The 13,841-nt window shown below is 47.7% G+C and overlaps 1 protein-coding gene across 1 annotated transcript in view; it reads right to left on the bottom strand.

Annotated features, from left to right (window-relative positions):
- Positions 1–13,841, bottom strand: part of ghrhra (growth hormone releasing hormone receptor a) — a gene marked incomplete at both ends in the record, with an annotated part of 149,402 nt that overhangs the window by 124,398 nt on the left and 11,163 nt on the right. Inside the window, one exon of the mRNA XM_084327580.1 lies at positions 7,072–7,176. Coding sequence (XP_084183706.1) covers positions 7,072–7,176 — 105 coding nt within the window. The remainder of the gene's footprint in view (positions 1–7,071; positions 7,177–13,841) is intronic.

Genomic DNA, 13,841 nt, shown 5'->3' with positions numbered 1-13,841 from the left:
AAATCTACTTATTTCAACGAACATTTCAAACTAAATAACAGATTATGCACATAAAACGCTGAAAACAACCAAAGCAACAATAGTATTTTAATGAGGCTATTATTATCATTATTATTTTGCAACAAGTTAGCCCTTTCATAAATAGCACATATAAATGAATAACTAACTTGAACTAACTTAATAGGATTGAAGTGATATTTGGCTTAAAAAATCGGTCGCAAAAAAAAAAAAAAAAAAAAAAAAAAAAAAAAAGCCTGACGATGTTCATTGGGCCGCGGCTCTCTGACGCCTTATTTTCTGGGCCCTGGCCTGAAAAGTTTGGGAACCCCTGACCTACAGTGCAGAGACACACACGCATGGTACCAGAGCGGCCAGCAGAGGGCAGATGACTCTACCCCTACCTACAGTAGTACAAATAGCCTGAATGTGAATACTGGCTGAGCGTTCCGCTCCAACCTTACGGGATATATTCGTTGTCCGTGTACCTAGAGTGCTCGCTGAAAAATACGTCTACTTGCACCTTTACATCTACCACGGCCACGCCCGCTCCGAGTTTCATAAATCCTAGGGCGGGGCCGCTACGTCCTCCTTCCAAGTCTGAATTTCACGTGAGAAAAACAGCCAAGGGTCCTCAGGGCGTGAAAGCGGAACGCTCAGCCAGTATTCACATAACTAGGGTTATAGGATAACCTTCATTATGTTTCATCTGTCTGAGTGTTCCGCTCCAACCTTATGGGAACTAAAGGGGGAGCAGGAAGCGCAGTCACTAGATGCACCCCCTGAGGGCCCTTATGACCATCAAGGATCCATTATGAGTAATAGGGCATAGCCACCCTAGGAGGCACAACGTGAGTGGGACTGTGTGTGAAAACACCCTGCTGTCCACATCCCCACACACTCCTGCTAGCCCACCTGGTGGCGGGATGCAGGAGAAGTCCCGGTACTCAGGACTGCATGGGAGACAGAGCTCCCAGTCATGTCCATGAGGTAAAACCTGACAAAAGGCCCCGGGGAGGACCAAGAGGCTGCAGCGCAGATGTCCTCCACCGATACCCCCCCAAGCAGGGTAGCAGAGGTGGTGTAGTGGTTAACACTGTCGCCTCACAGCAAGAAGGTCCAGGGTTCGATTCCCGCTTGGGGACCAGGTTTACATGATGCCAGGTACTCAGGTGGGGTATCTCCCAGGCCTTTCTGTGTGGAGTTTACATGTTCTCCCCGTGCTCGCAAGGGTTTCCCCCCGATAAGATAAACCCAATTGAAAAACATGCACAACAGATCGCTAACGCTGTGGCGTCCTTGACGAAGACGGACAGGAGCACTTGGATTGGTCCCCGGGGCGCGGCTCACGTTGACGCCCTATCTGCTCCCGGCTGCCCATGGGGGGAAGGACAACGGGATGGGAAAAGTGCAGAGAGACATTTCATCAGCGACTCAGTGCATGTGTGTGAGTGTTCCTATGGGTCGCCCATCTCGCATGTGTGTGTTAAACTGCATGACAAATAAAGACTTCTAGTCTAACAATTATTATAGAGGCTGCCACTCCACGAGTGGAGTGTGCCCTGACGCCCACGGGGGGAACCTGTCTGGCCAAAGTGTAGCAGAGGGCAATGCCCTCGCACAACCAATGTGACAGGCGTTGTTTGGACAGCACCTTACCCGTGGTAGCGCCACTCTAACAGACAAATAGTTGACTGGTAGTGTTGTATTGGGGTGTTTAGGAGAAGTGTGTAGGATTCAATCGTAGGACAGAGAAGGGTGAGAGAGACGAGGCACGAGTAGACGTTCCAAAATAATAGGCTTTACTGAGCAAAAGTCACGAGGATACGCGTTACAAGCACAGGTCATAAAAGGCGCAGCCGGGCTGGCTCGGAGGAGAAAACATAAACAGGCTAGAAATGGACTGAGACTCGAAAAACAAGAACACTAGAATAAACAAGCGACATGGAACATGGCACGATAAACGGGGAGCACGACAGAGTAGCAAGACACTGGGAATACAGGGTAAACAGGACAGCACGGAAGGGTACTGGGGTGAACAGAAAACAATGGCGCAACACTGGTAACAGGGAGGGCGAGATCCTAAATACTAAACACGTGATTGCTAAACCGGAACAGCTGGGGAACAGAGGATAAGAATACTGACACAAGAATACAAGGGAACAAGACTAGACACTAATACAAGGACAGAATGAATACCACAAGACAAGGACACTAGACTAACAGGCAGGGATAATAGAGACACATAATAATAGGCAGCAAGGTCTTGAGCCAGGCAGGGATTAAACATTGTAAACATAACAACACAAGGACTGAGGCCACAGTAGACAGGAGGAGTTAATTCCCGGATAAACCACAAGGTGGTGCCAGAGGGTAATGTTCGGAATTGTTCAGAGAGTTCCTGAGTCCAAAGGGCAGATTATGACAGTACCCCCCGAAGGGGCGGCTCCCAGACGACCCACAAGATCGACAAGGAACAGGCAGGGCGAAGGGCCGAGACCCCGGAAAAAACTGGGGTCCCCCTTTAGTTCCCATAAGGTCCATTAGTGGGGACTGGGGAAGGGGGAGGGGCATTCTCCCTGTGTGTGTGTGTGTGTGTGTGTGTGTGTGTGTGTGTGTGTGTGTGTGTGTGTGTGTGTGTGTGTGTGTGTGTGTGTGTGTGTGTGTGTGTGTGTGTGTGTGTGTGTGTGTGTGTGTGTGTGTGTGTGTGTGTGTGTGTGTGTGTGTGTGTGTGTGTGTGTGTGTGTGTGTGTGTGTGTGTGTGTGTGTGTCAAGTCAAGAGTTTTATTTGTCATGGCATACAAGTATACAAGGAAATGCGGGGGGTCTTGCCCGCAATGATTATGCATAATACAATAATAATAATAATAATATAATAAGCATCCAATAGAACGACATTGTGCAATAATACAAGTAATCAGAGTATGGCATATCGGTATATGTACATGAGTTTTTACAGAGCATGGTAGGACATGCTAGGTCCTGTGATAGTGCAATACACTGTTAGCTACGGATGAGGCACTGGGTCTTTATGTACACTGCTATACAATGCTATATTATACAATCTCAAGTTATACTATTCTTAAAGTGACATTTCCTTTTGTAAAGTGATCATAAGTGTGAGCGTGTGCAGCATGAGTGTGTGTGTGCTCATGTTAAAGTGGCTGCTAGTGTGTGAGCATGTACAGTGTGTGTGTGTTGTGTGTGTGTGCTCATGTGTGATTGTGTGTGGAGAGTTCAGTGTTCAAGGCTCTGATGGCCTGGGGGAAGAAACTGAGCCGAAGTCTCTCTGTCCTGCTTGCTGGTGTTCGCAGGCGTTTGCCTGACCGCAGCAGCTTGAACAGGCTGTTGTTGGGGTGGTGAGGGTCTTTCATTATTCTGCAGGCTCTGGATTTGCACCTCTTGTTAGGACCTGCAGGGGTGGTAGTGCAATACCCGTGGTACGCTCGGCTGAGCGTACCACTCTCTGTAGGGCCTTCTTGTCCTGTGCCGTGCTGTTTCCATACCAGGCAGTGATGTTTCCAGTCAAGATGCTCTCTACAGCTCCGGAGTAGAAGGACTGGAGTATCTTCCCAGATACTCTGAACTTCCTTAACTGTCTCAGGTGGTAGAGGCGCTGCTTCGCCTTTTTTACTACTGAGTCTGTGTGTTGTCCATGTCAGATCCTCTGAGATGTGGACCCCCAGGTACTTGAAGCTGCTCACCCTGTCCACGGTGGCCCCGTTTATCCTCAGTGGTGTGTGTGTCCCCTGCTGTCTTCTCCTAAAATCCATGATCAGCTCCCTGGTTTTAACAATGTTCAGGAGCAGGCTGATGTCCTGGCACCAGCGTTCCAGTACCTCAACCTCCTCCCGGTAGGCCTTCTCGTCATTGTCCGAGATCAGCCCCACCACCACTCTGTCGTCCGCAAACTTCACTATGGAGTTGGAGCTGAACTTGGCCACACAGTCATGTGTGTATAGTAAGTACAGCAGGGGCCTCAGAACACAGCCCTGGGGGGACCCGATGCTCAGGGTGATGGTGTTGGAGGTCTGACCCCCCACCCTGACCACCTGGGGCCTTTCACTCAGAAAGTCCAGTATCCAGGCACTCAGAGCGGAGCTCAGACCCAGCTCGATCAGCTTGTCCACCAGTCTGGTGGGGACTATGGTGTTGAACGCTGAGCTGTAGTCAATGAACAACAGTCTCACATAGCCCCCCTTCTGGCCCCCTGACCGCATCATTAATGGACCTGTTTGGCCTGTATGCAAATTGCATAGGGTCCATATCACTGGGGAGGGAGGCACAAATGTGATCCTTAACCAGCCTCTCGAAACATTTCATGGCCACCGGTCTGTAGTCATTGAGACCTGTTGGGGAGGATTTCTTTGGTACCGGGATAATGGTAGACATCTTGAAGCAGGCAGGGACCACTGACTCCGCCAGGGATAGATTAAATATGGTGGTGAACACAGGGGCTAGCTGGTTAGCACAGGACTTAAGTATGCGTCCTGTTATTCCATCTGGGCCAGCAGCCTTCCTGGTGTTCACCTGCATAAATGCTCTTCTCACACTGTGTTCCGTCAATGAGAGAGCGTCCCCGCCCCCCTGCGGATGCCCCCCCCCTCCACGACAGCCGGCGCGCCAGTTACGTCACTAGCCGGTGAGCTAGCGTCGCCACTGTTTGCCCCAAACCGAGCGTAGAAGGAGTTGAGTTTGTCCGCGAGAGAGGCGTTGTCGCTCCCCATTGTGGGGGCGCTGACTTTGTAGACAGTTATCATCCGCAGTCCCCGCCATAAGCCTCTTGTGTCATTCTGTGCCATTTGTGCCTCCATATTGTCAGCATATGACCTCTTAGCAAGTTTAACAGCCTTGCGCAGAGTATAGACTGTTGCCTTGTACTCTTCCATGTTTCCTGTCTCTCTGCCCAGGTTGTAAGCAGTGGTGCGAGTTTTCAGAGCTGCTCTGATAGTACTGTCCACCCACGGTTTCTGGTTCGGGAACACCCTCGCCTTTTTTGTGGGGACGATACTATCAGCTAAGGTTTCTATGAAGCTAACAACAGTGTCTGCGAACTCGCTGACGTCACTGGCGCTTCCTTGGAACATTCCCCAGTCTACGTCCTTGAGAGCGTCCTGAAGCATGGCCTCTGATTGGTCGGACCATCTCTTTACCTCACGTGACACGACGGTGTCACGTGATCTCTGCCTGTAGGCAGCAATAAGCAAGATGGAGTCATGGTCCGATGTGCTTGTGGCCCCCGCTAATGGCGGAGCCGGTACTGCCTTGTAGCCGGCTCTGAATGGGGTGTAGCAGTGGTCGAGCGTGTTTCCTCCCCTGGTGGAGCAGGCGATGTGCTGAAAAAAGGATGGCATCACTTTCTTCAGATTTGCCTGGTTGAAATCACTGGCTACGACCATGGCTGCGTCCGGGTGCTCTCGGGGGAGATGAAACGGGCGACAATTAAATGGCCAGATGTTCCAGGTCTGGGGAGCATGAACTGGAGAGTATCTTAATCTCTTTTGGACTTACCCAGCCATTGTTCGTAAGGAGACAGACACCCCCGCCGACGCTCTTACCGGAGGCTTCTATACGGTCCGCTCGGAAAACGGTGAAAGAGTCCGAGGGAGAGACGCTGTGATCCGGAGTCGCTGGTTTCAGCCATGTCTCCGTGAAGCACATGATGTTACAATCCCTCACCTCTGGCTGGAATCGAACCCTCGCCCGTAAATCATCCATCCTGCTCTCCAGCGAACGTGCATTTGCCAGGAAAATGTATGGGATCGCCGGACGGTAAGCAGATCTTTTTAGCCTTATTCTGATTCCGCTTCTCCTTCCCCTGTGTTTCTTCTTTGTCTTACCGCCGTCTTTGTCTCTTTCCCGCCTGATCTCCGATGGCCAATCTTGGCATAAAGTGTCTCTAAACTCCTCTTTAAAACCGGAGTTTAGGTCTATAAGTGACCGGCGGTCGTATGACGTCCCCACCAGTGTGGTTTCCCTATCCCCTCACCCCCTATCCCCTCATGCCCTATCCCCTCACTCCCTATCCCCTCACCCCCTATCCCCTCACGCACTATCCCCTCACGCCCTATCCCCTCACGCCCTATCCCCTCACCCCCTATCCCCTCGCCCCATATTCCCTCGCTCCCTATCCCCTCGCTTCTCCCTATCCCCTCACTCCCTATCCCCTCACCCCCTATCCCCTCACTCCCTATCCCCTCGCTCCTCCCTATCCCCTCACTCCCTATCCCCTCACGCCCTATCCCCTCACTCCCTATCCCCTCACCCCCTATCCCCTCACCCCCTATCCCCTCACCCCCTATCCCCTCACGCCCTATCCCCTCACTCCCTATCCCCTCACGCCCTATCCCCTCACTCCCTATCCCCTCACCCCCTATCCCCTCACCCCCTATCCCCTCACGCCCTATCCCCTCACTCCCTATCCCCTCACCCCCTATCCCCTCACGCCCTATCCCCTCACCCCCTATCCCCTCACCCCCTATCCCCTCACTCCCTATCCCCTCACTCCCTATCCCCTCGCTCCTCCCTATCCTCTTACGCCCTATCCCCTCACGCCCTATCCCCTCACTCCCTATCCCCTCGCTCCTCCCTATCCCCTCACGCCCTATCCCCTCACCCCCTATCCCCTCGCCCCATATTCCCTCGCCCCATATTCCCTCGCTCCCTATCCCTTATTCTATATGAAATTGCTGATAAACTGTGTCTTGTTTTGTAAGCTTGTAAATTAGGTTAACCTCAGTGTCTCACGAGTTGAAATAAAGGTTTGAAATTAAATTAATGAATGTGTGTGCATGTGTGTGTGTGTATGTGTGCGTCTGTGTGCGTGTGTGTGTGTGTGTGTGTGTGTGTGTGTGTGTGTGTGTGTGTGTGTGTGTGTGTGTGTGTGTGTGTGTGTGTGTGTGTGTGCGTGTGCGTGTGTGTGTGTGCGTGCATGCGTGCGTGTGTGTGTGTGTGTGTGTGTGCATGTGTGTGTGTGTGTGTGTGTGTGAGCGTGCACGCATGTATTACCTATGCATATAGATGCATGCATGCGTGCACGTGCCTGTAAACACATTACACATCATATAGACCTACCGGTGAGGCCTGTCTGGTTGTGCGCCTCCCTCCTCCTGGTCTGGTTGCAGACCGCCCGAGCCTTCAGGTGCTGGGAGATGATAGCGCAGTCTGGGTGGATCGCTTCTGCCTGCCAAGATGAGAAGACCTGGGTTGTTGAAAGCAGACCTCACCTCGAAGAGTCAAACTCGGATGCATGTGGGTTCAGTGATGGAAATTTAATTGAGAATATGATCCGTATTCCTGCGGTCTGGAACCCTTTTTTGTGTCAAATGTGTGTATGTGTGTGTGTTTGTAACATCATTTACATGTTAGACGACCACACATCTCCATTTGATTATTATGATTATTATGATTATTATGATTATTGTGATTATTCTATTCTGGTATTCTGCTGTTTATTTCTAATATATTCTTCAATAAATGTCATATTTGATTACCAGGTTTTTTGTGACTGAACCCTCCTTGGCTCAATGTGTTTTATGTTGCACTGTGATACCCCGGTCCACCAGGGGGCGTAACATTGTTCACTTTTCATGTAATTAACTTCAGATAGTATAGCATTACATTACTTAAGTCTCAACTCTTGTTTAATATATTTTTTAGATATAAAAAAATAAGGGAGAAAAAAAAGAAGAAATAAGGGTAATGCTTGAATGTTCTATTTTCTCAATTTGAGGTACAATGGATAACTTTGGTCATAGCTACTATTCTAGATAGAAAGGTCATCTTGGACTTAAATTGAAGCTTATAAATGTGGGAAGTTTTTATATCCATGTGAGGCAGCAACATGTATAATAAAATACTTAAAAATGATCACTTTTGATGACAATTTGTCAGGCGAACATAATTTGTTTGTCTTTTGGGGTATTCTGAGCGGGATATTTCACAATAGAAAGGTAGTAAGCCCCAGGTAGAGTATTATTATAATTATTTTTTATCCTATTTTTCTCCGCCTGATTTTTCTGTGCTTTTCCTCCCATCCCAATTTAGTCGTTATGCCAATTCCCCCCTCCCCTACCTGGTCATTGTGCGCATGTGCCCCCTACTGGTCAGTCTAGGGAGCCCTGAGGTCTACCACATGCTTCCTCCGACACATGCGGAGACAGCCAGCGGCTCTCTTTTCACCTGGCAGCGAGGACTCTCATTGGTGAAGTGTAACGCGTGGGAGGTCACGCTGCCTTCACCACTTCCTGTCTTTTGCTGTGCAGGCGCCCCGGCCCTGACCTGTAGGAGTCGCTGTCCACAACGCCAGATTACCACCCATCAACTTCCCTCCCGCTAACTCAGCCAAACGAGTTAGTATGACAACTGGCCCAAGCCGGAGGCAATGCTGACACCCGGATTCGAGACCGGAGTCTCTCGCATTGGTGACGAGCGCAATCTCCGCTGCGCCACCCAACCGCACCCCAGAGTATTATTCTAATACTTTTCCCCTATGTGTCAGGATACACCATGCAAAGTTTCCGACTTATCTGACCATGTATGCCCTCATATTTGCAATTACATAATTTCGCCCGAAGCTTTTCCCAAAAATACGTTTTTTTGGCCCTTGAGGCCAAACGGGACTGATTTGGGGGTGGTTTTATCAACTTGTGATGGCCCAAGGTATGAGATAACAGGAAATAATAATGAAAAAAAACATGCTGAGGGCAAAAAAACATGCTGAGGGGTAGACCTGGCTCCAGGCCTATAAGGAACTGACCGTGGTGCTGATTTAGCCATGTTTAATGAGACATGGTCTGGCCTGTGGCTCGTTCAAGGCTTCATAGGAACTGTATATGGACGATGACTCTGCCATGGCTACTATAGATGATACATTTGTTTACATCTGGTCACAACTAGAATACCTACAATCATATGACATCAAAAGAGAATAAGCATACTTACTGAACAGGTAGAAATAACTAAATTGGCCAATGGCCTTCTTGTTTGAAAACATCAAACGCTCTGATCCTTGCACATTACAAGGCCAACACATGTTTAAATAGTCTCTTGATATTGAGTGATAGCCTTTGGTTGTTTGAGTTTGAGCTATGGTAAAGCTATCGTATATCGGGGATTATGCGTGTGTGTGTGCATCATAATCTCACAAACTACAGGGCCGATTTGGATGAAATGTCTCATATGACAGCAGGCCAAGGACCTGAATTCTCAAATATTTATCAAAACAGTCAACGACTTGAGAGTTTGCGCCACCCAGATGGAGAGAGAGAGAGAGAGAGAGAGAGAGAGAGAGAGAGAGAGAGAGAGAGAGAGAGAGAGAGAGAGAGAGAGAGAGAGAGAGAGAGAGAGAGAGAGAGAGAGAGAGAGAGACTACATCTTATTGTAGCTGCAAAAACATAGTCCACATTTTTTCTATTGCTATGTCCGCCTACTACAATCTCATGAGCTGTCTAACGCCTGTCCCGTCTCCCTGTCTTCCTATGACTTGCTGTCCTGGAGTATTGACCGGAGTGTTGGACGTCCCGTGACGAAGGCCGGGAGATTGCGACCCCCTCTGCGTGCCCCCCTGTCTCCGGAGGTCTCGTAGTGGTGACCGGAGTGCCGGATGTCCCGCGATGATGTCGAGGAGTCCGCGACCCTCTCTGCGCCACCCCCTATCTCCCTGTCTCCGGCTGTCCCTGAGCAACGACCGGAGTGTTGAATGTCCCGTGACTAAGACGGGGAGGACGTGACCCTCTTTGCGCCGCCCCTGTGCCTCAAATAGATCCGCTATCAACTCTATCTTTAATCTTTCAAAATGTTCAGTTGCTATCGCTATTTGCTCTATCTTTAATTTTTCAAAATGTACAGTTGCTATTGCATGCACTCATCTGTGTTTCACCACTCACATGAGTGCATGCTTACCAACTGTCCGTCTGCAACACTACTATCACCAACATCTAAGAAGGGAGATCCCCCCTTGAATGGCCCTTCTAAGGTTTCTCTCCTCCACACCGCCTGTGGAGCTTTTTTCCTATTGTTAGGTTTTAGTGAGTTTTTCCTTACCTTCGCGTGGGGTATGTCTGGGAGTGCTTGCATTATTTCATTTATTTGCATTCATCTAAAAAATGTTTGGACCCTATTGTGTTCTTGTTCTGTTCTTGACTTATTGTTATGTTGTCTTCTTGACTTGTTTAAAGAAGACCTGTACGGCCCATGGGGACATTAACGTGTGTTGTCGGGGCCCTATAAATAAATTTGATTTGATTTGATTTGACTCTACTGTCTTTAACTAGATTAACGCAACACACTAGATATACAAACAGTTTGAAAACAGTGTTCCTCTGAACATTTCAAATGGTGTTATGGTTATTCGTCTGAGGCGCTAAATTACGAGATATATACATAGGATATCATAAGGCTACTGTTCAATTCAGCCTCGATCATGTGATTTTACACTTCATTCACAAATACATAAAATAAAAAAGTGTATTCGTAAAGTACTCACACTTTGCCCCAGATAGATCACAAGTAGGAATGTCGCTAACTGCCTCGTCTGTCCCGAAGTACAAACATGTATTGTCATGTCCTTCGTCATTGTACCTCTTCGCGTGACGGAACAACAATTCAGAAGCACTTGTTCCTTTGACAGCGTAACTCCTTCTCTTTGACAGCGTAACTCCTTCTCTTTGACAGCGTAACTCCTTCTCTTTGACAGCGTAACTCCTTCTCTTTGACAGCGTAACTCCTTCTCTTTGACATGTTATACCTCCTTCTCTTTGACAAGGTATAACTCCTTCTCTTTGACAGCGTATAACTCCTTCTCTTTGACAGCGTATAACTCCTTCTCTTTGACAGCGTAACTCCTTCTCTTTGACAAGGTATAAGTCCTTCTCTTTGACAAGGTATAACTCCTTCTCTTTGACAAGGTATAACTCTCTCTTTGACAGCGTATAACTCCTTCTCTTTGACAGCGTATAACTCCTTCTCTTTGACAAGGTATAACTCCTTCTCTTTGACAAGGTATAACTCCTTCACTGAGACACGTGGATCCACTTTGCTCCGAAGCGGGACACCATGCACGTCCCCACCGCAGACTCTGGTGTAGATGCATGCGTTCCGAGTCTCCCTGGCGAACTGCAAACTTGCTGGAATTGAGCAGGCGCGCGTCTCTCTCTCTCTCTCTCTCTCTCTCTCTCTCTCTCCTCCCCACCTGGGTGGAGCAAGCGCGCAAGTGAATGACTCTCCATTCAAAAAGATGGGAGAGACGTAAGAGCCGATAGAAGTCACGTAATGTATTTAGCAATAGTGTGTGCTACCTCTGATGATGCATGATATGTATTCATATGGTAAATAAATAAATACATTGACTTTCCTCTCCAAGGTAAATTGGATTGATAATGTTTGCGAATTTGACAAGGACTGGTCTATTTTAGTATTATACAGCGATATAATAATAACCCAGAAGGTCTGGTTGATTTAACCTGCAAGGAGCTGTCCGTAGTGCTGATTTAGCCATGTTGAATGAGTCTAAATCTGTGAATTTTACAAGTAATGATGTATTTTAGTATTATACTGGGGGGGGGGGGGGTATGGAACGTAAATATATGGCTATAACATAACGTACATAATGTATCTTTTTTTCCTGTGGTCGAGATTAGTACTTTGTTTACGCATATAGGGGCTGCAATAATAACCCAGAGGGTCAGATTGATGGAACCCATAAGGAGCTGTCCGTGGTGCTGATTTATCCATGTTTAATGAGACAATGTCTACCTGGCCTACCTGGCCTGTGGCTCGCTTGAGGCTTCATACAGGAACTGTACATATGGACGATAACTCTGCCATGGCTACTATAGATGCTAAGTTTGTTTACACCTGGTCACAACTAGAATACCTACAATCATATGACATCAAAAGAGAATAAGCATACTTACTGAACAGGTCGAAATAACTCACTTGGCCAATGGCCTTCTTGTTTGAAATCATCAAACGCTCTGATCCTTGCACATTACAAGGCCAACACATGTTTAAATAGTCTCTTGAATATTGAGTGATAGCCTTTGGTTGTTTAAGTTTGAGCTATGGTAAAGCTATCGTATATCGGGGATTATGCGTGTGTGTTTTGATTGATTGATTGATTGAAAAGTTTATTAACAGATTGCAGAATGGGTACAGTACAGTACATCTCAATACATACAATTGTTAAGGGGATGCAGACCAGAGAAAGACTTTCGTCTTGTTTCCACCAGGGTCCCCCATTTTCAATTCATCATAACATATATGACATACATGACATACAGATAGACAGCACTGCTACATCTATACATTTATGACATATCAGATTTGCAAATACAGTACTGTTTGTGATACAAAAGTGTCCAGAAAAGGAGTGTATATACATTTGGCGTAGAAACTGTACATTGGAGGAGGTTGGTGGGGTGGGGTTGGGTGGGTTGGGTGAGGGCTGTACATTGGAGGTGGGGGGGGGGGGGGTGGGGGGGGGGGGGGGGGGGGTTGGGTAGGGACACACACACATTTTACACTGTACATTGGAATGTTGACAAAGCCTTACTTGGTCATTTACTGTACAACTAGGTTAGGACATTTGTAGGGGCCAGTTTCGAATTGCAGTCTCACGTAGGTGTTTTTTGAGAGTGTTTTTGAAGGTGGGTAGTGATTCACATTCCTTTACAGCTTTAGGCAGGGCGTTCCACATTGATGTGGCATAATTGCGAAACGTGTTTAGTCCCTTGTTTGAGCCGAATCTGGGTTTTACATGATTTGTGGAGCTCCCTCTGGTGTTGTGATCGTGGTATTCACTGACCTTTGGGAAGTATTTTGACATGTACATGGGTACCTTGGTCGCGTAGTGTATCTTGTAGACCAGGCCCATTGCAAGTTGCTGTACTCTGTCGTCTACTCTAAGCCATCCTAGGTTGTCAAAGTGGGCAGGGGTGAGGTGGGTTCTAGGAGTCAGGTCAAGTAGTAGTCTGACTAGCTTGTTTTGAGATGTTTGTAATTTGTTTTTTAGTGCCTTTGAGGTGCTTTGGTACCATGAGGTGCAAGCATAGTCGTAGTACCCTTGAATGAGTGCTCCTGCTAGAGTCTTCAGGGTATTCTTGTTTACCAGAGAGGAGATCCGGTACAAGAATCGCGTTCGTTGGTTGACTTTTTTTATTACATTGGATGCCATTTTGTCACAGGAAAGATTAGCCTCTAGGATGGAACCCAGGTAGGTAATTTCATCTTTCCTTGTGACAATATTGTCACCCACTGTAACCGAGAAGTCGTCAGTCTTGCTGAGTTTGTTATTTGAACCGAAGAGAATGGACTCTGTTTTGCCCATGTGTAATGATAGTTTGTTGTCGGCGAGCCATATGCAGATTTTGCCTAGTTCCGAGCTGAGGGCTTTTTCAACCTGTAACTTGTTCTTGTCAGAGACCAGCAGGGCTGAGTCGTCCGCAAACAGGAACAAGTTGCAGTCACAAGCTGACGACATGTCATTTGCATAAATTAGGAATAGTAGCGGTCCTAGTATGCTTCCTTGTGGAACACCACAGCTCACTGTGAGGGGGGGGGATAGGGTACCGTTTACTTCCACCATCTGTTCCCTCCCCTCCAGGTAGGATTGTATCCAGCTCACTGATAAACTATCAAAACCAATTGCTTTTAGCTTGTCAATCAGAATGGTGTGATTGACAGTGTCGAAGGCCTTTTGTAGGTCCAGCATGACCATGCCGCAGTATTTGCCCGCGTCCACCTCTTGTTTGATGTGGTCGTTCAAGTAGAGAAGGCATGTGTCAGTGGAGTGGGATGTTCTGAAGCCAGATTGGAATTCGTAGATTAGATTTTTTTCCGCGAGG

The sequence above is a fragment of the Notolepis coatsorum genome (assembly GCF_963971535.1).
Source record: "Notolepis coatsorum genome assembly, chromosome: 13".
NCBI classification, from domain to species: Eukaryota; Metazoa; Chordata; class Actinopteri; order Aulopiformes; family Paralepididae; genus Notolepis; species Notolepis coatsorum.
This window is presented reverse-complemented; position numbering and strand designations above follow the sequence as displayed.